General features: G+C 39.2%; 1 protein-coding gene across 1 annotated transcript; it reads left to right on the top strand.

Moving 5' to 3' along the window:
• The first annotated feature begins 1,368 nt into the window (after positions 1-1,368).
• Positions 1,369-25,877, top strand: LOC137299037 (methyl-CpG-binding domain protein 5-like). Its single transcript, XM_067831511.1, has 7 exons — positions 1,369-1,528; positions 4,704-6,061; positions 15,334-15,632; positions 17,354-21,373; positions 21,757-21,935; positions 23,366-23,478; positions 25,653-25,877. Exons 2-7 carry the CDS (start codon positions 4,878-4,880, stop codon positions 25,792-25,794), a joined length of 5,937 nt encoding a protein of 1,978 aa, XP_067687612.1. The 5' UTR covers positions 1,369-1,528; positions 4,704-4,877; the 3' UTR covers positions 25,795-25,877.
• Positions 25,878-27,801: the final 1,924 nt, after the last annotated feature.

The following is a 27,801-nucleotide window of genomic DNA, read 5'->3' as shown; positions in this document are numbered from 1 at the left end:
CTTTTTAAAATTCCTCTAGGACTTAATATCCCGAAGGGTATGAAAGGAGTGAAGTATTGCTTCCCCCAATGAATGAATGGATGAATGGGGCTATTTTTAACATATTGTTTGTGGGCATTTTTGTGAGAGACAATTTTCTCTTGCGGCCTTTTCATGTGTCTTTGATAGTCACAGTTTGGAGTTTGGCGACAATTTGGAGTTTAACAACAATGAATTGTTGTTTCAGAGAGTGTGCAATATGTGTAAGGAACTCAAACAGTTGACTGAAATATTCCGGCTTCATATGAAAATGAACCAAGCAACCCAGTGATCGATGTCATGAACATCCATCAACGCAATGGGGCACGATGACATGCAAGTCAACCAAGCGACCGTGACTCCATAAAGTCGATTGTTTAGTTTGAAGTTGAGGTTCACTAAAGACCTACCTTTAGAATGCAGCACCACAAAGTTTAAAACACACCATAATGGTCTTTTACGTAATATTGTAGGCGACTTGGGTTAGGTTGGGTTGGGTTAGGTTAGGTTAGGTTAGGTTAGGTTGTGGTGCTGTTTTCTAAAGGTGCGCCCAATATACACTCAAAAAGGCAGTATGATCTAAGAGACGGATCATAATTAATAACTAGAGGGGTGATGAGGATTTTTAGGTGGGAAGGAGTACCCATTTTGTCTGGGGAGGTGGGTTTAGCCCTCAGGTGTGTACAGATGCACTCGGGGATTGCTATTAATTTTGTTCATGAGAGGCAGCGTAAGTGTAGAGATCGTACGTGTACTCTCTTTCAGTGACAATAAGTAATAATTACTTCTTGCGTTGCTATTTTCTTCCCTCTTTAGGGAAGCATTATGAGAATTATTGCGGATAATAAATGGGTCCCGAAGTGTTGGTTGTGTAAACAGGTTCAATGACCAGATACGGCTGAAGTGTTGTTATAATCAGCCCGACCCGTTTAACCGTCCGACCTCTAATTTCACGGTTATTGTGACAACAATGTACCCGCTACTCATCACGACCAAGGGGCACTCATCCCCGTTGCTCTTATTCACGCTTCGGTGGTTTCATTGTTTAATTGAAGACCAATTGAAACACACGAGATTAAACAATCAACTGCCGTTATACGTCTGGCATGACAAATCAAAATCGCGTCAAATCACGTCGATGGTGTTTTTACTTTATTGTTAACTGCACCGGACACAATGATTCCCCTTCGCAGTCAATATACGCAATCAACAGATCAAGAGTGTTTGTTTTCCCTCGTACATGTATTTCACATCCCATTTTATGCCCCAGTCAGTCTTACGGATAGAACACTTCTCATCAAGAAAATGCTATCAAATGGCCGCAAGATGTCGCTGATCCCGTCTGGGCTGGGTGTCATGCGCAGTAAAGCTGCGGCCATGTTCTCGGATAAATATATGCAAAATTTTGATATTTTGATTATTTTGTGTGCCGCGCAAGCTAAAAACAATGGTTATATACCCGCAAAATGCAGGAGAAATTAACATAGGAATACATGAGCATGCTACAATAGTAAGTATGCACCACAGACACCCGTATTGTGCAAATAAACACGCGCGACGGAACGGGCACCTGTCGCACTAGCTGTTTGTGGCGAAATGTCCCGTGAAACGTACCCACGTAACATACACCTAACAGTGACTAGCTTTGCTTTACACCTTTGGCAGTTACCTGGAAAGTTGCGATTATGGCCCCTTTACACACTAATGAAACTGTCAAACGTAAATAAGTTAACAGTGAAATTAGAATAAGGAAAGGCTCTTGGCGCCAGACTGTTGCGATGTGATCGGACTTCACTTCCGACCTGTCATTTTCCCCACAAACGCAATATTACATAACATCTTTGTGCTTCTCATCATTCGCCCGCAGCTTTGTTTTGGTGATCTTTGATGAATACAACGAAGTTATATACTTACTTTCAATGCAGAAAACTCTTGAATGTTGAAATAGAATCCCCTAGTTTGTTTGACCAACACATACGTTTTAGGAATATATGTTTATGTTTACCTGGTTCTTGTCAAAATGTGCTACTTTGTAGATCAACTGTTTGTTATTTGCTTGTCTGTATTGTATATAATCTTTGCACAAAACATCTCTCTGGTTTATATTTGATTCAAAATGCACATATGCCCAAGGTCCTAACAGCTCAGCACCAAATCATGTCAAATACAATAACTCTATAATGTAAAATTTCATATATAGAGAGATGACCCTTCTTCCTTTATACAATGTTACATTAGTGTGATATAGTATGTGCACAACTGCCTTAACATGTTTAGTTTACACAATGTTTGTTTCACCTTAACACTGTTGAATACCAGCTGAGTCAGTTGTTCTGTATCTCATATTGAACAAATGTGGTATGATAGTTTCAATCATGTTGCAAGTTTATTGGTACCTCTTACTTATTGAAGCGAACATTAGCCATCAGAAAAGATGTTATATTTTCTTCTATTATTTCCCAAGGTACGGCTTATCCACACAATGCTTACATGGACAGACTATCTTTTAGGATAGGGTACATTTTTCAGAAAATATCTCACAAGAATTTGTTTGAAGATGTGGATGTATGCATGCAATTGGTTTTGGCAACTGATGAAAGAAAACCCGTTTCTGCCTTGTTGATTTGTGAATATCATTATATGATGACTTTTGCTATATGTAACATATTCTGTTACCTGACACTGATATTAATATTTACATCACATCATTTTGTGTATTAATTATGTAGATACAGGTAACTGTTGAATAATCACTAAAAACAGCCATTCATGATGATTACTGTCAAGAATATGTAAATATTCAGACATTATTCATGTCACTTCAGTATACTTGTTAAAGAAGTGGATCTGAAGGCCAGTGATTATACCATGGTGTAGAAAATGTTGAGAATGTTATTTTATAACTGATTGTATGTAACAGCATTCACTGACTTGCTGTAAGGACATGGGCAACCCAGTTGTCAAGATACACAATTCATTGTGCAGAGTTGTGTCCCTTGAGTAAGTCCAAAATCAGTGTTCAGAGGTTCAAATCCAGGTTTTCCAGCTCATTTGTCAGGGTTTGTCAGCTTTTAAATAACTGGTAAATGTCTGAGACTTGCTTCACCTTGTGTTATCTTTCCACAATAAGCTGACCTGCCTTGAGATAACTGGAAGTCAGTACACTGTAAACCATACTCATCTCGCTTGTGTACTATCAAACTCATCTCACTTGTGTACTGTAATAATGCATTGGTGTCGATGATGCAAGGTGAATCTCTCTACAGTGTAGTTAAGTTTAAGGTCGAGGTCTATAGTTATCTGCCTCATTCACCTATGTCTCGGCTGTCTCAGTTGTAAATAACTGCCACATTTGGACCAGACAATCCAGTGATTGAGATTGTGAGCAAAGATCCAGGTTATGTGCACATGGCACTTTACAAGTGACACCCTGACTACCTGATTCATTAAGTCATTTCCTGCTGGGCCCTAGTTTACACTGAGAATTTACTGAGAACACAAGAATCATTGGATCATAGGAGAATCACGATGCTTTGATTTATTGGGTCATCAGTTGTTTACTGTTAGTTGATGATAACAGTTTTCATAAAGTTCATATTGCACATTAGAATGAAAAATGGCCCATTAAAATTTGGAAGTTTTTCTGTTGATATAGGGGCAGTGGCCCATTCAAAATTCAGGAAATGGCTAATAATCCTGAAAATGGCCCATTGTCAAAATTCTCCTTCCCAATACTGTCCCAGCTGTGGAAGATTTGGGTTCTTAGGTAAAAAATTTAAAAGTAATATTATTGTAATTTGTAAAAATTGATCAGCATCTATTCTGTATATTTTCATTGTTGTTGCTCTTAAGAAGTACCAATTTTGTCTGGCGTCAAAACTGATAAAATTTCCAATTTTGACAAATTGTCAGTCCTTCCTGTTAATGGCTATGGACTTTAATTGAGAACATTTGGAAGTCTTGGATGCTGCTTCAGTCATTATGATCCTATCTGTAGACACAAATGAGAGTTTTCTTACACATTGATGAACAAATTTTGACAAAGATGCTAATGATTTTATATGTCAAGTGGCATACACAAGAAGAACTGGTCCCAAAAGGGCATGAGCCATGTGAAACCCCTACAACGAGGATTGGTTACCACTGAGTATGGCCTGTGTTGTCATGTTCTAGAAGCTTGTGTTATCAGCTGTTCGTTTCCTTTTTCATTCAAGTTTCAGTTACATCCAGTCTAGTTGACAGGATTATGGTTTAGAATATGTCCCCAAAATACGCTTGTCCTAGCTACAACAAAATGGATAAGGGTAACTCGGTTGTGAAAGGGTAGATGGTGTGTCATTACATCAGGGTATGAAACTCCCCAGAATTTCAGACTCCATGAAGCTGGTTAGATGTAAAACTTGGCAGCCCAGAGCAAAACTTACCTGCCCACAAAATATCCTCATGTACTAGTACATGACTGACTGAAGTTTAGCCCGACTGTCCAACAGGTGAATTTGAGAATCTGTCAGTCCACTTTGAAAATAACAAATCCCAGACTCACAGACTATCTTCATGTAACTGGAATGCTGCTAAGTGCGTTGTTGAATAAATACATATAAAATTATATTGCTTGCCCAACACTTTTTCATGCAGGGATGTAAGAAATAATGTGTACATAAAGTTTTCCTTTTCTCTTTTTGCAGATGTTCTGGTCATGGAAGATATCATGGTTGGAAGTTTCTGTGTAGGGATGGCATCAAAGTGGAAACATACATGTATGTTAATTTGTGAAAGATGACGTGAGACAGTGAAAATGTGTTCTTTCACAGCCAAAGACTTTCTATTTACATAGACACCCTTATTTACCAGATATAAACATGAACTTTGACAATGGTCAGGGTCTGAAATTTGGAGTGTCAAACTATGGCCAGGGATTGGCAGCAAATGCCACCAACGTGTGTCACTTTCAGTACATGGGGATGGGTGAGGCTCAGGGAGCCATGAAACCAGGCCAGGGGATACCACAGATGCCGGTTGACCGCAACACATTTGTTCCTTCGTATCACAATGTCGGACTGGCTCACCATCAAGGCAATCCCGGAGCCCAAGCCGGTTTTCCAATGGGGGTCAACATCTCTATGTCATCACCCATGTCTTTCAATTCCCTTCCCCCAATGGAAAGCTTTGGTGGACATAACCAAGGATTCCCACCAAACCAGAGACCGGGGATGAACTACAAGAACTTCAATAACTGGGTTGGTCCAAACCAGAGCAATCAGACCTCCCTTCCAAGCATTGGTCACCTGTGGTCACACTTCCAACAACAGCAGATTCAGAAGCATACAGTACAGCAGCCTCCCCAACACCAACAGAACTTCTACCCCAACCAGCAGCATATGCAGGGTTTCCAAAATACACTTGCCCTAAGTCCGAATATGGCGGGGGGACCACGAGGACAAAACATCAGCTATCAATACCAAGCTCAGAATCCGACCGTTGTGAACCAGTCTAGGATGTATCAAAATTTCCCCCAGGAGAGAATGCAGAACTGTATATATGGAAGTCACAACGTTCCAGCAGTCAGTCAGAGTGTTTCTGGTGTCAATGATCAACATGCTGCTAAAGCACCTGGTCAGTCACATCCTGTTCCCCATGCAGGAACACCTGGTCCTCAGGTGACAGCCATTTGTAACCAGGTGACTAAAACTACCACCACGATCACCATGACCAACTGTAATAGTTCGCCCCTGACCACTGCAATGGCGCATGTGAATGTGACAGTTCCTTCTGTTCTTACGTCGGTTGCTGTGACCAAACCTTCAGAAGGAACTGGAGAGAGCCCTCGAGGAACTCCCGGGGTGGAGCCAGGGCCACCGGTCACCATATCAGGTTGTGCTTCGCACCACACAAAGCCCAAAGTAAGTGATGGTGCAGATTCTGAGGGAACTGAATGTGAACAGGACTCCATGGAGTCCAAAGACATTGAACAGAGTTTGCAGATTGTTAAGGTGCCGTTTGGCTGGAGAAGGACGACAGAGAATGGGGAAGTGGTGTACTACAGGTAAGCATGCTTCAGCCTCAAACACGAATAATGCCCAGGGGATGCTGGAGATAATGCTTATAAAATAACACCTGTGAAGATCCAGGGTAGGATAGGTCTTCAGCAATCCATGCTTGCCTTAAAAGGTGATTATGCATGTCGTGAAAGGTGACTAACAGGTAGGGTGGTCAGGCTCGCTGACTTGGTAAACACATGTCATCGGTTCTCATTTGCCCAAATTGATGCTCATGCTGTTGATCACTGGATTGTCTGGCCCCGACTCAATTATTTACAGAATGCCACCATATAGCTGTCACATTGCTGAGTGCAGTGTAACACTAAACTGGCTAAACTAAACTTGAACAGTAGTTCCTTTTCCTTTGAGAAAAAACACTGCAGTACTAAATGCATTTGTTTGGAACAAAAATCCAAAGTGCTACCATAAATGTTTAATAGTTAATTGTTATATAGCTGGAATACTGTTGAAACAAACATTAAACTCACTCACTCACAGACTTAGGGCACAAATGAATATTCATCAAGAATCGCAATAAAACTTTGATTTGAGTCCTCAGCAAGGGGACAACATGGCACTGTGTCTTTCCAACAGTTACTAACAAATTTAATTCACAATGAAATAATTTTCCGTGATGTTTCATCAGCACAGGTATATTTAAGACAATTTGAGCAGTAGTGATTTCAGTTTGTTCCAAGGTTTACGCCTACACAGCGTTTTTGACTGGTATATGATTACACCCAAATAAATATGTGACATTTCAGAGTAGAAACTAACACCATTATCAAGCAGGTGATTATTTTCCTTCGACTAAACATGGTTGACTGTTCAGTGTCTTGTTTTCATCATTGTGACAAATCTTACAAAACATGAGACATTTCTTTAGTATAATTATTGTATAAAAATAATTGGACAACTAGCAATGTAATGGTAATATGTAAAACTTCCATAACCAAACTGAATTGTCACAGACAATGTAGGCATAATATTTGAAAGGCATTAATTTCCTATTCAGTTGTGCATAAAAAATAAACATTCATGCAGATACGTTTACAGAACTTTTACAAAAAGACCACAGCAGCATGTCCACTGTGGAATAATTATAATTATTCCTAATGCCTAAATATGCTGCTGATATTATTTCTTCAAATCATGCTCATCTTTGAATATGTATTGATGTCTCATCCAGGTCATGATTTACTGGCCCATCTCTGGTGTCCCTGCCGAAATATTGATGGAATATTGCTAAAAGCGTCATAAAACTAAACTCACTCGCTCACTTAATTTACTGAGTCCTGTATTTTCACTGTCTCTTGAGCAATCAGCTATTATGCAGTGTGATTTTCAGGTTAGTATTAATGCTGATACGTATGCATGGTATCTTCTATGATCAAGTTCACAACCATGAACAGCCCCAGTTTTGAGACCACTTCAGTTGTATTTGGTGCTTGTCCAAAGTTAAGAGTTCATGAACCTCACATCTCTACTGTTAACATAATGTATCGTCTGCTGTCTGCGCATGGAAGTGGGACTTCTGCACACAGAAGTGGTACTGCTGGGAAAAGCTCGTGATGAAACTGCCGTGTGAAAGGAGGCGAGCCGGCATGTGAGAATGTTGAGAGTGGTAGACTGGTGTCATGTAAAAGAAGAAGAGTAAAGATGCTAATGAGAACATCAACTTGAATCCCATGAACAGTTTTGTTTGTTGTTTAACACCTCGCGCAATAATACCCCAGCTAAATGGCAGCAGTCTGTAAATAATCAAGCCTGGGACAAACAATCCAGTGATCAATATCGATTTACCAAATTCAGATACAATCGCATGCGTCAACCAAGTCAGCAAGTCACGTCAGTTTCCTCTTTCCACAAGTATGGGTTGCTAAAGATCAATTCTTACCTGGATCTTGGCAGATCCCCTTAAAGAGATCAAAGTGACCCAAATTATTGTAGGGTTTCAGCTGTTGATAATACTGCTTCCTGTGCACATAAGAATTGCTAACTGATGCCACAAGACCCATAAGGGATGGAGGAAGATCAATGTCGAATGCAACACAAAATTGTGCTTCCTGTAAAGCAGATGGTTAGAATGGACACAAATATAATATGCATTATGTTCCTCCTGGATGCAGAGTAAAACGCATGAAGAAACAAAAGGTATGACGAAATACAAGGTCTGTGTAGTTAGGAGGTGTTTAAGAAGTTTTCCAGGAAATCAGTAATTAGGAGGCTCTCGACCAATAGTTTTGCTGGTCAAGATAAAAATTAAAACTGAACCCCTGAAGATATGGGTTAGAATTGAACCTCAGTAACCTATGCTTGTCGTAAGAACCAGTTTATGGGATTGGGTGATCTAAATTCAAGCAACTATATATTCCACAGGAAAGAAGTTGAAGAACACACAATTCTTTTTCTTATTGCAACAGAGATGTTGTCCATATCTGCCATCATGACCTGTTGTACTTGTTGAAGAGGACAAAAGTACTCAGAAACCAAATCAAGAACTCTGCAGTTGAATGTTGGAAATCTTGTTTGGTGGCCTCTGTATGATACACTAAAGTATCTTCAGTGAATCGTCACAAATTTGCACATTGTTTATGATGATTTAGATAGTGAAATGTCCTGGGGCAAGCAATTATAGATTTAGGTCAACATCATCCTGCAGATTAAGCACAGAAGTCTTCACAGTGTCATTGGCCTGTTGTGAAGAAGTTGCAAAATGACATTTACATTCTGGTCCATACTGAATTGTATGCGCCAAAATAAAACTCATAAAAACAAAAGCCAGACATAAACAAATTAATCTGCCATTAATTCTGTTCAAATCTGTTTCTTAATTTTAAATCCTTAGATAACTATTTCTTTTCAGAGAATATGAATTCAAGCTGTTACTAAAAATATATGTTTGAAAAAAGTATCCAGGTCCCTGCTTTATGTATTAGGATGTTGATTATTGTGTGACTTCAACACTCACTCACTCACTCACTCACTCACTCACTCACTCACTCACTCACTCACTCACTCAGGTTAAAAATGTCAATGAATAAATATTCAAAATGATAGGATATTAATTGTTATATGACTGGAATACTGTTGAAAGAAGCATACATATTACGCTCACTCACTCACTCACTTGCTCAGGTTAAAAATGTCAACGAATAATTATTCAAAATGACAAGAAAACTTTATAGCAAGGCATCAGTATGGTGGCAACATGACACCCTGTCTTCACAGCTAAAGCAAGCTTTTACATTCTGAACCATGCTGAATTCTATGCACCCCCCAAAAAAAACATTACCAAAACCCCCAAATAAACAAAGTAGTCTGCAGTTAATTCTGTTAAAAGCTCTTAAGTTAGTTTTTCAGTTCGTCTGACTGAAAGGTTTTCACAGCAAAAGTTTACTATCTCACATATAGATTTGACAAGAATTTTCCCAGAGGACCTTTACCTATATTTCACCACAACAGTCTGTTTAAGATGTTATCAATGACACAAGTTTTATGTCAGTTATGATGCATTCTTTCCATGGACGATATTTCTGACTTTGGACCATTTAACCATCATGCCCTTGTTTGAAATACATTAATGGTTATCAGTCTGTCACCTCTTGAAAATGTCCTGAAGTACACGTAAAGTTATTGTCTGTCTCACAGTCCCTGAGTCACATTTTCCAATCCACCAAGCACTCTCTGCAATGCTAAGGCCCTAAATGGAGCAATCCTGGATTTCCTCAGGTTCAAAATCTCCCATCTGGCTGGGGGTCCTTTTCTGTTTGAATAGGTTTATTTGTTACAATTGAGATTACATATTCAGAGACAAAGCGTTAATCTAGTATAGTTAGTGTGTAACATGTGCCCTTATTTGTGATTCTCATTAAGTGTGAATTTGATTCAATTTTGAAAGCTTAATAGTTGGAGGCAGTAACGGGAACTTGCAGTCATGTTCACTAAAATCAGTTTGGGTGCACAGTTGGAAAAGCATTGTTGACAATATGACACACTAACCTGATACCATGTTTCATCTGATAACATGCATAAATTTGGCATTCATGGCAGAAACAGGGCCCTTATTCTCGAAGTGTTCGTAGCCTTAAGAATTCTTAACTTTGATCATAGTCAATGTGTTAAAAATGGGCTGAAGAAGTTCATAGCGCCACAAACGTTTCGAGAATAGCTAGCCAGGCTCTTGGAAATAGCTGTTACGGAAACTTTACCATGGAACATGGGATCAGATGGTCAGGCTTTCCCACTTACATGCCATCTTATTCCAATTGCGTAGATGGATACTCATGCTGTTGACGACAGGATTGTCTGGTACAGAGTCGATTATTTACTGACTGCCTCTGTATAGCAGGAATATGGCAGAGTGTGGCATAAAGCCTAACTCACTTCCTCACTTATCATGGTAAACATTGGTTTGACAGTCAATAGAAGACATGTCTGTAGAACTTTCACCAGCACATTCCTTTTTACCTGAAAGAAATTCAGAATGGGACAGTGTGATCCCAATGGGCATGCTTACATTTTTGAGATACTTCAAGTGTGTCAGTTACAAGTTAATCACAGCCAGGACACAGAGCTCCAGGTAAGGCGCGTATTTGTGTATTTTACTCAATAGAAATCACATTTACTCAATTAATTACAAATCTGGGAGTCCAAAACACATATAAGAATTACTTAAAACCCAACAGGTCTATGAATGCCTTCGTATTAAATTACTTAACTACCTAAATTGGCTTGTAGATGATAATTCGTTGTGGTGCCCAACTCTTCAACAGCTTTGACAAATGTTAAGCAATGGTTGAATATGCATGTACTAGTATAGCCGTAGCCGCTGTCCGAGTTCACTGTAGTGCCTTCCATGTTGAGTGTTTCTAGATGGCTGCCAACTTTTTTGCAATATAAGAATTGCTAAAAACTCATGTCTATTGAGAATCATCTTATTTATATGTTTATCAGTGTTACTTACCTCAAAAAGGTAAGAAACTCTGAGTGAAAATTCTTCTTTAAACTAGTGGGAGTACACAAATTGCTTGTTATTCCTCAAAACATGCAATTACTCATACACATACATGCATTGGAGTAAATACCCGATTGCTTTGTAAATACCCAATTTATTTGGAACCTTCCGGACAGTTTCATATTTCATAAAGTATTTGCCATTGGGACAAAGGTGTTTGTGATCGGTGAACTAAGGTTTGCATCATGTAACCGTAAAAGATAGGGATGGTTATCGATCTAAATTATAGAGATTGATCCTTGTTGGTGAATATCGATCAATTCCCAAATACTTTGAGCAAAACTGACGAAAAAATCTGAAAGAAATCAACCCTTTTCACATCAGTGGTGAGTTCTGACACTTGGTTGGATTACCAACAAAACACTGTCCTGAACAACTGAAGGTTGAAATTTATTTCATCACAATAGTTCGTTTATGATACGTATACTTGCACAATTTTCTTTCACATAAAAAATATTCCTGATTATCTATTTAGCCAGCCCCAAAGATATTCCAGTAATGTTGAGTCGCTTGTAATCAGAGCTGGAATGGTGGATTGAATTCTTACTGACATTTATATGCAAAGGTGTTTAGAATGTTCTTTAATTTTGTGAAGTTATGTAAATGAGATTTCTCCATCAGGACAGCTTTTTGACTTCAGTAGTGTACTGTGTATAAGTTCTGTAAGTCTTGCAAGCCACTACTTCTATTACTATGCTGGTTCCAGGCCGTCCTTTGTGCGGGCTGACTGTGAGAAAGAGCTCAGCTTATATCTGGTACTATATCTTCAGTAACAAGGATACATTCAAGAACCAGTTATGGTTCCAAATTGTACTTTACGAGACTGGATCAAGGGTACAAGTTACTACAACAATGCGTGGCTGTCACAGCTGTTGACAGTCATATTTTCAACTTTTGGGATTGTTAGAGTGGACATTTGTTTCCTCTTGCAAGGATTATTGGTTCCTTCCTGTCAGTTGACAACCATGACACCATTTGTATGGTTTCAAAAGTTGTTTGTCACCTCGAGTTTTGTAACGTGCCATGACCTACTTCGAGCTCTGTGGTATAACATGCTGAATAACTATATCTATAAGCGTGGTTTAATAACTCTTGTGAGTTAAGCCACGAACCATGTTATAATTAACCAGGGATTTACAGGACGTGAATCTTGTACGCATAAAAATAGACCGTGGAGGCAACAAAATTTATAAGCGCACAGGGGCACAGAAAAAGTCTAAATACTTTCGTAAAACTTCCACTCAAGTAACAATAAATGATCGCTGAGTTTGCTACAAGCTGGGTTATGGTATTATGTGCCATTTAATTATGGAAATAATTTATTTCATGATCATAATACACAATACAGTAACTGTAGTAATAATATTTAAGTGTCTGGGACCCCATTTTGTTGTCCAGGACCCATGAAAATTAACAGTATGAGTCCCTTGGATCCTCCAATACAGGACTCAATGTAAATCCCTGATTAACAATACTCCATATCAGTGATTGCCTTTGTCAACCCATGCTTGTTGTAAGAGATGGCAAACAGCATCAGGTGGTCAGTGACAGGTAGATGAATATGGTTCATGATGTCAGTCACTGGCTTGTCTGGTCCAGATTGAGTCATTTACTGACCAACAACACAACAGGAATATTGCTGTCGAAAATGACCAACAAACTGAACATGGAATCTGTTCATTATTCATGCATCATCACTAAAAGCTAAAATATCCTAGTCCTTTTCTTCATGATTGGGTTTGTTCAAGGAACCAATATTGATCTTCTGATTATGTTACCTGGCAATCAGATCACGTACATTATTTGCTGAAAATACATTGCACAATATTGATAACAACTTAAGTTCAAATGAAATGCAAATACAATGCAAATATAATGCAAATATCAAAGGAGAAGTGCACTGAAAGTATGCTAATACAAGTACTTGCATGATGGGAAGTACTGGCATACTGTATAGACTTGTAAACAGTTGGGAAACTGTTGAAATGATTAATTCTGGGTAACAGGTTGAAACTTTCCTATCCACAGCTTTCAGAGGCTTTACAGGTATTGATAAAATCCACAGTCTTGAATTAGAGAACTCCACATTTCATATTTTGATCGACATTTATTATCTCTTGTACTGAAGAAACATTCAGAACTATAAGCCTTTTATTGGTTCATTGTACCAACACAATCAAATAACTAAGGTCGGTTGTGTATCCTTGTTTTAGAACATTCGCTTACCAGACCAAATTTCAATTCCCAAAATGGGTACAATGTGTGAAGATTATTTCTGATGTCCCCAGACATGATATCATTGGAATATTATTATAAGCAGCATAAACCTACGTCACTCACTCACTCACTCACTCACTCACTCACTCACTCACTCACTCATCCATTATTGTGTCTACTGTGAAGACAAAGTTTATGTAGAAAAGTCAGGGAAGGAGAAAGTTTCTTATCTTCTTATTTAAAATCAGCCAGCAACACTTGCTGTGGTTGTTAGGTTTTGTTATTAAAGTCTTTGTAGTGTTATGATAACAATGACTAGACACTTTCTCAAACATTGAACCACCTGAGTAAACATGGCATGTCAATTACAGGTGTCATTGTTTTCTGTCATTGAAGATCAACTCAATTTTCAAAGTCTGAATTTTTTCTAGCATGGTCAATATTACAAGACAAGGATATATAGATCAGATTTCAAGTGTAACTTAAAACGTTTTCATGTCATTGGTGGTTAACTAATAGTATTTTTTTAACTGAAAGAAAAAAGATTTTGTATATCTCAGTATTTCATGCCTCTAAAAATTTGCTTCCAAGATTTACCTAATTTGTTTCTTGCGGAATAAATTACTCCAAAAATACAGTTACATCTGACATGCAATCTGTGTAAGTAGTTGATGCTTTCTAGACATGTTTAACCATTATAAGGGATGTTGATAATTTTCTCCTCATTTTGGTTACACTGAAGTGGTGTACCTCTTTATTGATACTGTTAGCTACAAAATACTGTTTTTTTTAACAAATCCACAGAATTAGTTATATCGTACATTTGCTAACCTGCGTCAGGGCTCGATGTTGTGTTCACTACATCCTCAATATCTCCAGGATATTCATTGTGATAAATCTCCACTATTCACTGGATGCATGTACATCAGCCAGATAAGTTTATCACCTCCCGTTGCTGGTTCCACAGTTTCACAGTAGTCAATAGCTAAGTCACTGTTACAACCAAACTTGTCAGTGTCAACAAAGATGGCAGTTGCAGCTGCAGAGGTTTGATTTTTTGGAAATCATGCTGACAAATTGACAGGTCAGAAACCTTTACAAAATATGCAAGAACTTTTTCAGAGTACCTCTGCATAATTTGTAGTGACAGGTTTAATCAGTTGGATGATTCAAAAAGCGAAAGTGAGTTGTGATTGGTCTGCTGAACTTTCCAACGTAGACACATGACTGGATAAAAAGGTAGCTAAGGGAGATAATTAATTCATTGTGCCAAGCAGAAGATGCATCCAGGGTATAGTGGAGATTTATCGGAACTTATATCCTGGAGATATTAAGGATGCGTGCACTGGTGCAACCCAATATTACAGTGTGCAAACTAGTTTTTTGTCTGACTTGCAACAGGTGCAAGTCAGTTTTTGAAAAATAACTCAACAGTAAATGTAACAGTACAAGCATAATTATCTCTGCACACTTTCCTTCTAAACTTTGAATAATTCAGTAGCATATTTCTGTCATTACATATTGCATAAAAGCAGTTCAGCTGGAAGTTGGCTGGTACAACTAGGTTTTTATGTTAGGTTGCACTGGATGCAAATAGGTTATCAAGCTCTTAAAGCAGGCCCTGTCAGAGTAAAGGAAGTTTTATTTCCAATTTTGGGATTTGTAATGGCATTTGCTGCAGACCTCAAGCTAAATATCAGCTCAGGTCCAGATAAGTCCAGCCTGTGAAGGTCCGGGATAGAATAGGCATTCAGTAGCCCATGTTTGCCGTAAAAGGCGACTTTCTTGTCATGAAAGGCGACTATCGGGATCAGGTGGTCAGTTTTGTTGACTTGGTTGGCACATGTCATCGGTTCCCAATTGCGCAGATTGATGCTCAAACACTTGATCACTAGATTGTCTGGTCCAGACTCGATTATTTACAGATAGCCGCAATATAGCTGGAATATTTCTGAGTGTGGCGTAAAACTAAACTCACTCACGCACCAGATAAGTCCCTGACTTTAAAAATGTTTGAACTGTGGTCTGATGTTTTCCTTGCAGTCCTAGCAACACAAGACTTTGTTCGTACCATGAAGTATGCAAGTATCTGTCTGCTGAGGGCACCTGCAAGTGTGGCTTGGAGTGTCCACTCTTGGTGGAGAAGGTGTTTAACTTTGACCCACTGGTCAATGGGAAACTCTGGACTGTGGATGATATGGCTACAGGCGACCTCACCAAGTTGTGTATTCACAAACGCAAAATTATTGCAATGGCAACTTTTCAGAGTAGTCGGTCGATGTCAGTTTCTAAAGCTACGGATAAGATCAGTCATTCAGGAACAGGAGGTCATTCAAAGAAAGGTAAGATGGAAATGATGACTGGTCATAGGTTGTCTCAAGACATTTAGTTGATATATGTTGTGCCTTGGATCCAGGAGCTTTAAACAGTTTAATCACAGGATCTGGCATGACATGATTACACAATGCCATTTAGAAAGTGGTCAAATGCAACATATGTCATATTTGGGATTTCACTTTCTCAGAAAAGTGCAAATTCTAGTACTTTTTTGGTTTGGTTTGGTTCGAATCTTGGATGGGACTCAACCAAAAAAGTACTAGAATTTGTACTTTACTGAGAAAGTGAAATCCCAAATATGACATATGTTGCTGTCATGACATGTTAACTGTTGTAATGCAGGGATTCGTTTAGGATCCCAATCATCCTGGCCTTGGGAAATGGGAAAAAGTTTAGATTTTGCTCCAGATTTGGATGTTTGTTAAAGGTTTTATTTACTTACATTTTGAGGAATTGTATCACTGATGTAACAATGAATGTGATCGAGGCATGTTGAACTGAGCACTCTTTCTCGATTAAGGACCTTTTATGAGTGAAATGCTTTTCTTATCTAGATTTTAACAATGGTTGTAACTATGGCAACATTATTTTGACTTTACACTGACACTGTGGACTTAGTCCCTACTATCTACCTCTTTGCTGCTCATGATAAATCACTGTAACATGAAAGAGTTTGGTTGTCTGAATGTACTTCAGGTTATATAGTTAAGGGTAGTTGGGCCTGGTTCAGTTAGTATTCTGATCAAAACAAGCTTTATTTTTCTACAAATTTAGATATGAATTGTATTGGCATTCCAGTCAAGTTGAAAACCAATTTTGTTTATCTTCATATTAAGATCTATTTCTATTTGTCAAACTAGGGCTAGGAGACGACCATGATTACACTGATATGAGATCTCAGGTCCTTCGTTGTTATCTGATTTGCTATGTCTGGCCACTTGGGCTGTGGGGTAGCCAAGTGGTTAAAGTGTTCACTCATAAGTCCACAAACAAGTTCAATTTTTTGTGTGCATAATTCAAGGAAGCCAATTTCTGGTGTTTCCAGCAATAGTATTTGCTGGAATATTGCCAATAACAGCACAAAATTGAACTCAATCACTCAATTAAGTAGCTTAATTGAGTAGTTGTAGGTTTTACCTGTTACAATGTAATATTACTGAAATATACTGAACAGCAAAAGAAATACAATTTTGTGAAAAATGAAATCTCATGAAAGTAAGCATTCATGTTTATGTCTTCTATTAATTTGGCAAAATGAAAAAAATGCATTTCTTTTTCTACTCAGTATATGATTCAAGGAGGGATTGAAACCAGTTGCATTATTTATATGAATCCAACAGCAATACCGAATTGTGTTGTGAGATGAAGCCCCCGATACAATACTTGATTTTCACTCCCAGTTTTACAGAGCATATGACACATAGCATCACAAGTTATATATATGTAAATTATGTCAATAGCAACATAAATTGATCAAGAGTTTGTTTATCTTCTGGTATTTCACAGAGCCTCTAAGCTTACATGTGCCTCCTGTATAATTTCATGTATATGCTCCGTGGAATTTAACTACAGGTCTGATATTCTCCTGCAGAGATATCAATTGTATTGCTCCCTTATCAGGATATGTATCATATCGCATCCTCATAACATTTTTTCACCTCTACTGATATAATTTTATATTATGTTAACCTCACTCGTGTTTTATTTGCTTCCTAAACAACTATAGGTAAGAAGAGCAAAAACAAAGTGAACTCTACACCATATGATGGACTGTTGGTATCACAGCTCCTGGCCCAGAAAGGAAAGGTGAAACCACCGATGAACCACACCCACAAGCACACCAAATCAAAGGGTGATGGTTCACAGAATCCCACAGATGGACCTGCATCTAAGTCGTCAAATAATGTCACTACTGTTTCTAATGCTGTACCAAAGATGTTTGAAAATAAGTCAGTTCCTTGCAAATCTCAAGCTTTGCAACAGTTACAACAGTTAAATAAGCTCAACAACTCTGTTGGCAATGTAATGCCTGATCCAGCTGATGACCTTGGCCCAATAACGTGCCAAGTTCCGGCCAAGCTGGACTTCAGTAAAGAAGGCTTCCTGGAGGATCAGAAGAATAGGCTTCAGACATCTATGGCCGGACATAGTGTTGGTCAGGCAATCTTCCATCAAGGGTCTGTGTCTCCTCAAGCTCCATTTAGTCAAGACCAGCTGAAGCACCAGTTGTTGATGCAACAGTCTGCTTCTCCATGTGCTCCCACTGCCAGTCCCTCTTTAGTCAATTCTGTTCCAAACCACATGTATGGACCAAATGTTCCCCAACACTTCCAGTGCCAGTTGCCTATGAATATGCAGCAGAATTCTGGAAACATAATGTTCCAGACTCTAATGCATGTGCAGAATCCACAAGCCCAAAGATTTACGAATCCTCCTGTGTTTGAACAAGCCAACATGCAAGGCAATCATTTGCAGGTTGGTTCCCAACCTAATCTCATGATTAACCAGGGCTATCCTCATTTAGGTAATCTGACCTGGCTGGACCCAGGGAAACCAAAGGCCAAGAGGCCTAGAAGCAAGAAGGATAAACAGAAGTTGAACAGCATTCTCGACAGGACGTCTCCTTGTCCGAATGTTGATGTCCGACACATACCTCAGGAAGCATCAAAGAATCCATCCAGCATCAACACTAGTGTATCATTCATGGAAAATCCAGCAGCATTTCTTGCTCAACAAACAGCTCTTGTTCATAGTTCATTAAGTTCCACAAAGACAGACATGTCTCAACCAAGTCCACGGACACCACAACCTTCTGTATCCTCCCCTCCAAGTGTATCCACCTCAGTTCAAAATAAGACTGTACCTGTAACCACAGCCTCTTCACCAGCATCTGAACCCTCAGAAGAGGTACCAGACAAAGTATTGCCACCAAAAACATGTAGTATTAGTGTACCTTCTGCAACATCAAGTACATCAACTGGCACAGTGACTACTGCTAAGACCCCAGGATTGTTGAAAGTTGATGACAGTGCAAACTGTGATAAATCAGATCCACCTGCTATAGAAAAATTGAACGTTAATGAAAAAGAAGCTAGTGCATCTGAACAGTGTTGTGATGACAAAACCAGATCAAGTCCTGCCAGCAATGCCACTCTACCTACAGATGCCAAAGCAAACTCTTTAGAGTCAAGTGAGACTAAGGACTCAAATTGTGTCAGTGAAATTAACACAACCAACAGCACTAAGCCAAATGTTTCACATCAGAGCCAAACACCTGTAAGTAGCAATGCCACAGTTGTCACTCTTGCTTCCACTGTCTCTGCACCAGACCCAACCACTACTGCTACAAATTTGGTAATGCCAAATGAAATTTCTGAACTGATAGCTGCTAATAATCTGAACCTCAATGCAGTTCAACAAGCTTTAAGTCAGCAAGGACCAGGGGAGTTTCCTGCCAGCACACTACTGTCTGCTGCAGCAAGAGCACAGGGCTCTCAGCAAAACCCACTTAATGTTCTCCTAGGCCAGCCAATGCAGGTCAGTCCTTCTTTGCAAGTTCCAACTGGGCAGGAAACTGCCCCACCAGCCGCCATTCCTGACATCATGAACAAAGCAGGCATTAACACGTTAGATCAGTTGAATTTATCTCTACAACAGCAAGGTGGTGGAACTCTCATGCTTCCTCAGAACCCAAATATTTTGGCAGGTGCTCTTCCTGGGGGTTATATCAATACATTGAATGGTCCTACTGTGCAGGGATTACCTCTGAACATGTTCCTCCCTGTTAACCAACCAATAGGCAATTCCACAGGTTTGAATCCTGCTCAAAACGTATTGATTGGTCTTGATCCAAAGTCAGGTGCCAATTCACAAACTTCAAAACAGGCCACAACAACAGGTAGAGTTTCAGGAGTAGAGACTACTAAGGGTTTGGATGGCTTTAATGGACCTGCTGTGAACTTCCCTACACTATTTGCAAATGTTCCTGGTGGCCCGAGTACTATTGGTGCTAACATGAAACTTTCAACAACATCTTCCTCAAATGCATCCCAAGTTTCTGCTGGTGTCAATGCTTCTTTGCTAAATAATCAGTTCCCCTATGTCACCATGAACACTCCAATGCCTCCGATGTCTCTTCCCCTCGTAACCAATGTCACAAACAGCTTATCACAAGTGATCCCAGCAGTTGGTGTTCCTCAGACTGTTCTGAATCAGCAACCTGTTACATCTCTCATCAGCACTGTCACTGTCCCAACATTAAACAATTCCGTTGTTATTACAAACCAAATACCCTCAATGCATACATCCCAGCCTGGGACACAGAACATTGCATTTATGGGAGTACAACAACCTCAAGGGGGTGAGTCTGAAACCAATGCAAATGTAGGCACAGCGGAAGATGTCAACAGTGTTGGCAGTTCTATGGCCAGTAATGAAACAGTATGTGTAAGTGAAAGTGGTCAAGCTAATGTTCCAAAGCTTGAGGCAGCCCACCAGGGAGTGGAGACGCTCATGAACAAACTTGTCAATCAGCCAGCTGAAGTCATAGAACAAATGAACAATAACCCAGGTCAGGTTGTGCTTCTACCAAATCCAAATATTCCCTTGCTTCAGCTGTATGGAGCTAATCCATTGTTAGCAGCACCTGGGATAGATAAATTTGGTTTGAACAGCATGCAGCAAGTCATGCTCCATGGGACAATGATTGATCCTCAGCTATGTCAAGGCCAGGCAGCTGTTGGAGGAGGTCTCAATCTCCTCCAGATGCAACAGATGTGGAATAATGCTGGTAACGGCAACATGACCAATCTGAATGCAATACAACTTCAACAGCTGCAGGCACTTCAGCTGCAACTTCTGCTGCAACAGATCCAGGGAATGCAATCCCTTGTCAACCAAATCCAGCTCCAAGGTGCTGCTCAACAGACACTGAATCCGGATGGAAGCATACCAACTCAAGAAGTCCCCACTGTGGGTGAAGTGGAAGAGGAAGTGAAGGTTGAGGTGAAAGAAGAAGAGGATGATGAGGAGGAGGATGGGGACACCCAGGATGCAGATTTGAGTCCTTCAGGGGAATGTGAATTCAAAGGTGAATGTGATCAAAATGTAAGCAAGAATTTCTCTCTGGAACAACCTGTTAATGATAATGATGTAAGTTATGGAGTAAAAGATTCAGTTGATAATGAGGTTTCTCAAGAGTCCAAAGCTGTTTGTGATGCAACATGTGCTGGTGCCAACGACATTACCTGTTCGAAGTCTGAAGATAGGGACAGTTTAGTTGAGACATCCCAAACTAAGAAAGATCAGGAATTTGGTGTTAGTGAGAATTCAAGAAATGACAGTGATAAACAGTCATGGCATAATACCGACTCTGACGATGTATCCTCATCAACTTTGTCTGTGTCTGATTCAGCAGGTGAACAAAAATCATGTGACTCTAACTTGTTGGACTCCACTAAAACTGGTACAGCTTTGAGAACAAAGCCGCTAACAGCATCATTAGGAGAAGCAGAGCCTCCTTCGGGTTCAAATGCAGTGATGGGCCGTGGTTCATCCAGCAGTGTACAGGATGGATCAGCAGCCACAGCTTCAGATCTGCCTCATGCCAACCACAATGGGCCAGAGGAGGACTTGTGTGATGATACTGATTCACTGGATGATGACATGTCTCTTGATGACCTGAGGAGGGGATTGAAACGAGCCAGGACAGATGATGAGACTGATGTGGACTCCACGAGCATTGACAGTGAGTACTGTGTTCGGATTTATTTATGATCAAGATAAATGCCCTTGCATTGTGATAAAATACTGAACACTTACCCTACATTGATGTGTAGGGACTTAAATTTTAAGATAAACAAACTTGTATTTCCTTTCTGCAATTGTAGAGATTACACGTGGTAATTCTGGGCAATGTTCCATGTGTCTGTGGATGGATTTCCAGCTTGAAAAAGTAAAGCATTTAAAGATAGCATGGACACTGTTTGTTATTGGTAGAAGATATTATGCGTTGATCCAATTGCGAGTCATAAAAGGCCAAAGTATGTATACTTTTCAATTTATCTGCATCTGGTATTGAATGATTGATTTTAGATGAGGTCACATATTCACGTGTTACTCTTTCTGCAGACTATGATGAAGAATCTATTGATGGCATGGTGCCTGAAGGCTACCTTCAGAACTTCTCCACAGGAGATGTGGTATGGGGTCAGATCAGAGGCTTCCCGCTATGGCCAGGCAAGCTGGTTCCAGAAAGTGCTGCTGAAGGAATTGAACTGAACCCCTCCTTAGAGGATCGGGCAGATGCTGTAAGTTATCCATCAGTTAGGCCATTACATAGTATGAACTAGACACTGAACCTATCCTTACTGGACTGGGCAGATGCTGTAAGTTATTGCTCATTTGTTCTGAATATCTTTGTAGGATAATTTTGTGTATTGGAAACAGGTGTTATGTAACCAGTTATACAACGGATGTTGTCTCACCAAACAAGGTTATTCAATGATAGTGATGTCATAATGATTAACTTTCTGCCATCACGTTGATATTTCCAGTGAAGAATTTTTTGTCAACAGAACAGATCATCAGGTTTATGGATAATAAAATTTGGGGATTAGTATTATTTTTCAATTGAATATTTTTCATTGTTTATTTTTTCATCTATAAAGTAGTCTGACAGAGTTATCTCCCTTACATTTTGTTGCTGGTCAGCATCGTCTGCTTGATTTGTCATCACAAAACACACTGTTTTCATATCCTGGGTGTTATAAATATATCACAAAACTTGTTGTTGATTATGGAAAATATTCCAACTCAGTATTTTAAACATTTAGCACATAAATAAAACAAAACATTTCAAAATATCTCAATGGTATATTTTCCATATTCAACACCCACATGCTTGGTAATCTCAGTTTATCCAGCAGTTGATAGTTAGGCCATTACATTATATAAACAAGACATTGATATGACACCCTTTTGACAAAAATGAGGAGATTCCTTGAGTTATCCAACAGTTGTTAGTTAAGCCATTCCAAAACTTAACTAGATTCCAGAATTAGATAATGTGTGCGCACGGATCAGTTTAGATTTTGCCGCATGACAAAAAAATACAGAATGAAATTTCAAATGTGAATAAAAATATGTATTACAAACATTTAGTCCCAATGTAAATGTAGCATTGTTATTTCCAGAGTGTGTGATATTAAAACTTTGATACTACTGTGTGCGTTTGACATGCTGTTTTCAGGGTTGTGTTTGATCCCTGGATTGTCTGGTCCATACTTGATTATTTGCAGATTGTTGCCATAATATGCTGAGTGCTAAACTCACTCACTCACTCACTCCATTGTTACATGCTTGGTATAATGTCTAAATGCTGAGAAAAACGACTCCGATTTTACACATTTACCATTTTTAGGAATACAGCTGACATACGCAGTAAAGAATAGTGCGACCACAATGTTTTACCTTAGTATACATTTATTACATCTAAAGTATCTGTGATGCTGTGCTGGCATTGCTGACATTGCTGACAGAGCACCCTACTGCTATGTATTCTTGACCATTGTGGTAGCCTAGTGGTTAAAGGCATTCATTCGTCACTCCGAACACCTTGGTTTGATGACCCACATGGGTTCAGTTTGTGAATCCCATTTCTGGTGCCCCCTGCCATGATATGCTAAAAGTGACGTAAAACCACTCGCTCACTCACCTAAGTGTTCTGTATGTTGTCCAGGTACTGGTCATGTGGTATGGGGATCATACATTTACTCGGGTTGAGCCGCAGAGACTGAAGACGTGGGGTGAAGGAATGATTGCTCATCACAAAACAAGGAGGAAATACCGGAGGTACTGTGTCCTTGCTTTGGAACAGTGTTATCTAGAGGACAAAGTGGAGAGTGTTTGTTCCCAAGTCACAGGGGATGATTCCTGCAGCTCTTTCATGCCACTCAGCTATCGCACCCATCCCATCATCTTTATCACACCCAGTTATAGTTTGTTGGGCTTAAAAGCGGACTGATGAATTGCAGTCTGACTCGAAAACTAGCATACATAAAATGCTCAATGAAACGCTAATCTTAATCAAAACATTAGACCAACTGTGAGAGAGTTTTGCTGAATTAGTCTGAGAAGCATTTTCGCAAGTGCACTCCTCGCTTATCACAAACAGTGAACTGTGTCCATATTTTAATGATAGTTTGTTAAGCAACTTTTTTTATTTTTAGGGCTTAAATTCTCAAAAACAAATATTGCAGAGTTGGTGTGATGTTTTCATTATGACAGCATTTCATTGAGTATGAAATCTTTATTAGTTTTTTAATTAGATTGAAGGTCATTGGTCCACTTTTGAGTCAAATGGAAAGTAGTACTGTTTGTTCATGACCGTGACTTATCTCCCTTGTTTTATAGTACTATTATTAAACTAGGCATTTTTTAGCAACTTAATCCAGAGAACTGCTCAAAGGTGGTTAGTCATGTGCTGAACAAGAACGTTTTCAGATCAGATCTGAAACTTATGATGGAATTGTCACGTAAGTACGCTGGAAGTTTGTTCCACAACACAGCTACTACTTTGCACAATGATCTATCTCTGTGACAGTACATGTGACAGGGACATTAACCAAGAGTGTGGACATAGATCGTAATGTCTTCATTGCCTAGTAGGGGGTGTTGAGGTCTTGCATGTAATGTGGAGCAAGGACATTTAACATCTGGAAGACACAAACAATAGGACTTTGAATTCAGTCTTCTCCCTCATAGGTAGCCAATGTAGTTCCTTGAGGACAAGTGTCATATGCTCGTACTTCTTTGTGTGGGTAATCACTCTGGCTGAGTTTAGTGTTCGCTGAAGCTTGGCCAAAATGTTGCTTCTGCATCCAAGCAAAAGGCTGTTGCAGTAATCAAGCCTGGATGTCGCAAAGGCATGAAGGAGGGATTTAACATCTTTCTGGTTCATGTTCATCATGTTGATGGTACTGGTTCATTTATTTGACCCATGTTCATGATGTGGTAGTTAGCAGTTTACACACCATGTTGACATGCATCTCAAGGGACAGTTCTGAATCAGAGACGACGCCAAGATTTCTAGCACACGTTCGTGGCACAATCAAGTCATCACCTATCCTGAACTCTGGTACTGTGATGGAAAGGTTTCTGGATTGTGGTCTGATGATGAGTAGTTCTGTCTTATCATCATTAAGCTGTAAGTAGTGGATCCTCATCCAATGACAAATGTCAGTGATGTTGTTGCAGTGTTAACGAATGGTGTTTCACAATAACAGGACATTGGGTCCTGTAAGTTTCAGATGTCTGTCTGACCCAGTGAAAATTCACAGGACCCACAGAATAAAATTAAACACACATTTCAGATTTAACATTTTTCATTATTGGCTTTGAAATTATTAACATTATATAATGATAAACATTATAAACATGAATTTAGAAACAGTGAACAAGTGTCACATGCCACAAATAACAATTTCAGACAAAAGTTGTGACATATTCAGTCAGACACTGGGGCCAGCAGGTCAGGGACTTCTGTCTGACCGTTGGCAAATCTGCCGGATTTGTCAGAGGGTCAGACACTATTCGTGAACACTGTTGTTGGTGATGGCTTGGAATGTGCTCTCAACAGATGAGGTTAAGAGTTGTCTGAACTCTAGGTATAGCGGTGTATCATCAACATATGCATGGAAACTTAGCTTGTGTTGCCTAGCACTTGTTCCAAGAGGAGAGGTAGAGATTGTGAAAAGGATTGGTCCAAGCACTGATCTATGGTGTACTCCAAATGTCAGTTCCTGTTTTCTATTGAATATTGTTATGGAGCCGTGGGCTATAACTAATAATGTTGCAGAAATACATGTTACTGTCATGAATCAGGACTTGCAGTTGCAGAAAAGGGTCCAGAAGTCCATGCTTGCTAAGTCAGAGTATGTAGTGGACAGCTTGGCTCCACATTTGTCCTACCAAACAAAACCTAACAACTGTTTATGAAGTTCTGTTTTTATTCTGATGTTTTCCAGAGGTAGGAAGATGAACTCCCACCTAGAGGCGGCTATCCAGGAGGCGGTCAAGGATATCAAGGACATGCCTGTAGTGAACTCCGACTCAGCCACATTGAAACCATCGGTCAAGGGGCGTGCTACAAAGAAGAGGAAGGCTTGATACCGCAGAGACTTACTTCAGTACACAGTCAGACCTTGAAGAAAGTGTGTATTCACTGAATGTTTTGTGGTTTGATAGTGAACATTTCAGTCCATGGAGAAAGGACAAAAGTGATTTATAACAGTTATCCTGGATTATTTAAGTATTGGATTCTAGTTTCATGATATTTGATTGGCAAGAAACCGAATTTGAAATATTTTGAAATCTTTTTAACTCTTGAGAACTTATGTTATGCTGGTTTGAAAAATGATATCTATTAAGTTCATTATGACATCAACACAAATTAGATTGTAATCACAACAGTTTATAACGACTACGTTATATATCAGTTTAAAATGACTGAAAATGAAAATTGCGACAATTTTGAAACTACTGCTTGTCATTTTATTCATAGAGTGTAATGACAACTCACACAAATTACAGTTCTTGTTTGCCTTTCCCACAATTTCTTTTGTTGACATCAAGGGTTTGGATGACACCAATTTATCAACATTGAAGGAAGTTCGCTTCTGAGCAGCTGCTTCACTCTAGACTTTAGGGCAGATACAGAAATTATTTATTGTGGTCATCCACAATAGGTGGCAAGACTGAGAATTATTCCGGTGGAAGAGTCAGAAAGATGCAGTCATTTGTTAGTGTACCAGGCATCAGGAAATTCATAAATTTCTGACTGCTACACCTCTAGGTGAAATGCACCATATTTTGAAGCCATGAGAGTTAGAGCTCTTTGATATTTTATGCCTGGTTGCCTAGTCATTTAAAGTTGTAAAATGGCTACACCTGATAAATATCATTCTTGGAGCATAAATTCAGAAAGATTATTGACACCTTTTGTCAACCAACATGTTTTATTGAAGTTAAATCATATATTTTTAACCCTAGGGTTGAAATAAACAATTTCTGTGAACCAGCTAAAACATAGTTCACTGAATCACGTATCTTTGGTCATTCAAGTTCAGTCATTGATGGAGAGTCAAACTGAGGTCATATTGAATTTTAAATAGAGGTCATGTTTTCAATAAACAGACCATACAATAACATAGATTATATCTATATTTGGTGTTGAGGACTTCCTTGTAAAGTTGGTTTGGTTGATCAGATATAAGATGAGTTTCTCCAAGGGTGCCATGTAAAGGCCACACTATCAATGAATGCATCCTAAAGCAGTGATGTCTTTGATGAAAGGACTTCAAATTACTAAGGTTTCAGTGTACAGCAATGGGTTGGTATGGTAGAGTGGTGGCATGTATAGCAGTGTGGTGTGATTTATTGTATTCCCCAGTGTGACTGCCACAAGAGCCATCACTTATTCTGATTGGTGGTGATTTCTTTGTTGCAAGGATTCTGCAGTGAGGCAGTTGACTGACTTCATGGTGCAAGAATACTTTCACGTGTTAAGGTTTACGACATGACTGTAAGTGTTGGTGTTGGGATCAGTCATAACAGGCTCATTCTACTCTTTACATGAATGTTTCAAATTTATTCAAATATAAGTCATACAAGCATTGGTTTTCTGTTCTGTCAGTGTCTACAGTTGGTTGGTGTGTTCTTGGAGCAGGGTCGTGTTAATCTGAAAAATTTGTTCATTCAGTCTGAAAGTTGTGATAGTTAGATCTGTGTTAAAGTTATGATCTGTCACTGGAATTTCTTGATGAGGTCAATGATAAATTATATTAGTGTTCAGGCCACAGTTGGTTTTATGCCCTCAAACAGAAACTGTGGCAAAGCAGACTGTGTCTGAATCCTGGGACAGCTGATGAATGTTTCACTTCACAGGTTGATGAGCAGGTCATTTATTGGATGGTGTAAATCTTTGTTTCGGAGGAAAATTTATTTTTCTAAGAAGAAACTGAGTTGTTTCCCTCTTTGTATAGTGCTGTATCAGTGATACATGATCTGAAAAATTTCAAATGCACATAACATGCAAATTCTGTACGTGTATGTTTTGTCAGTGTCATTGGGTGCAAAACTGCATAATTTAAATACAGGCAATATTGACATTTGTTT

This window comes from Haliotis asinina, chromosome 10, assembly GCF_037392515.1.
Source record: "Haliotis asinina isolate JCU_RB_2024 chromosome 10, JCU_Hal_asi_v2, whole genome shotgun sequence".
NCBI lineage: Eukaryota > Metazoa > Mollusca > Gastropoda > Lepetellida > Haliotidae > Haliotis > Haliotis asinina.
Note: the sequence above shows the minus strand (reverse complement) of the source record. Positions and strands in the feature narration are given on the sequence as shown.

Excerpts from the sequence above, each read along its gene's own strand:
- LOC137299037 (XM_067831511.1), top strand. The coding sequence starts at position 4,878 with ATGAACTTTGACAATGGTCAGGGTCTGAAATTTGGAGTGTCAAACTAT. Across the intron at positions 15,633-17,353 it reads AGGAGGTCATTCAAAGAAAG|GTAAGAAGAGCAAAAACAAA; the intron begins GTAAGATGGAAA and ends AAACAACTATAG. Across the intron at positions 21,936-23,365 it reads TAGAGGATCGGGCAGATGCT|GTACTGGTCATGTGGTATGG; the intron begins GTAAGTTATCCA and ends TATGTTGTCCAG.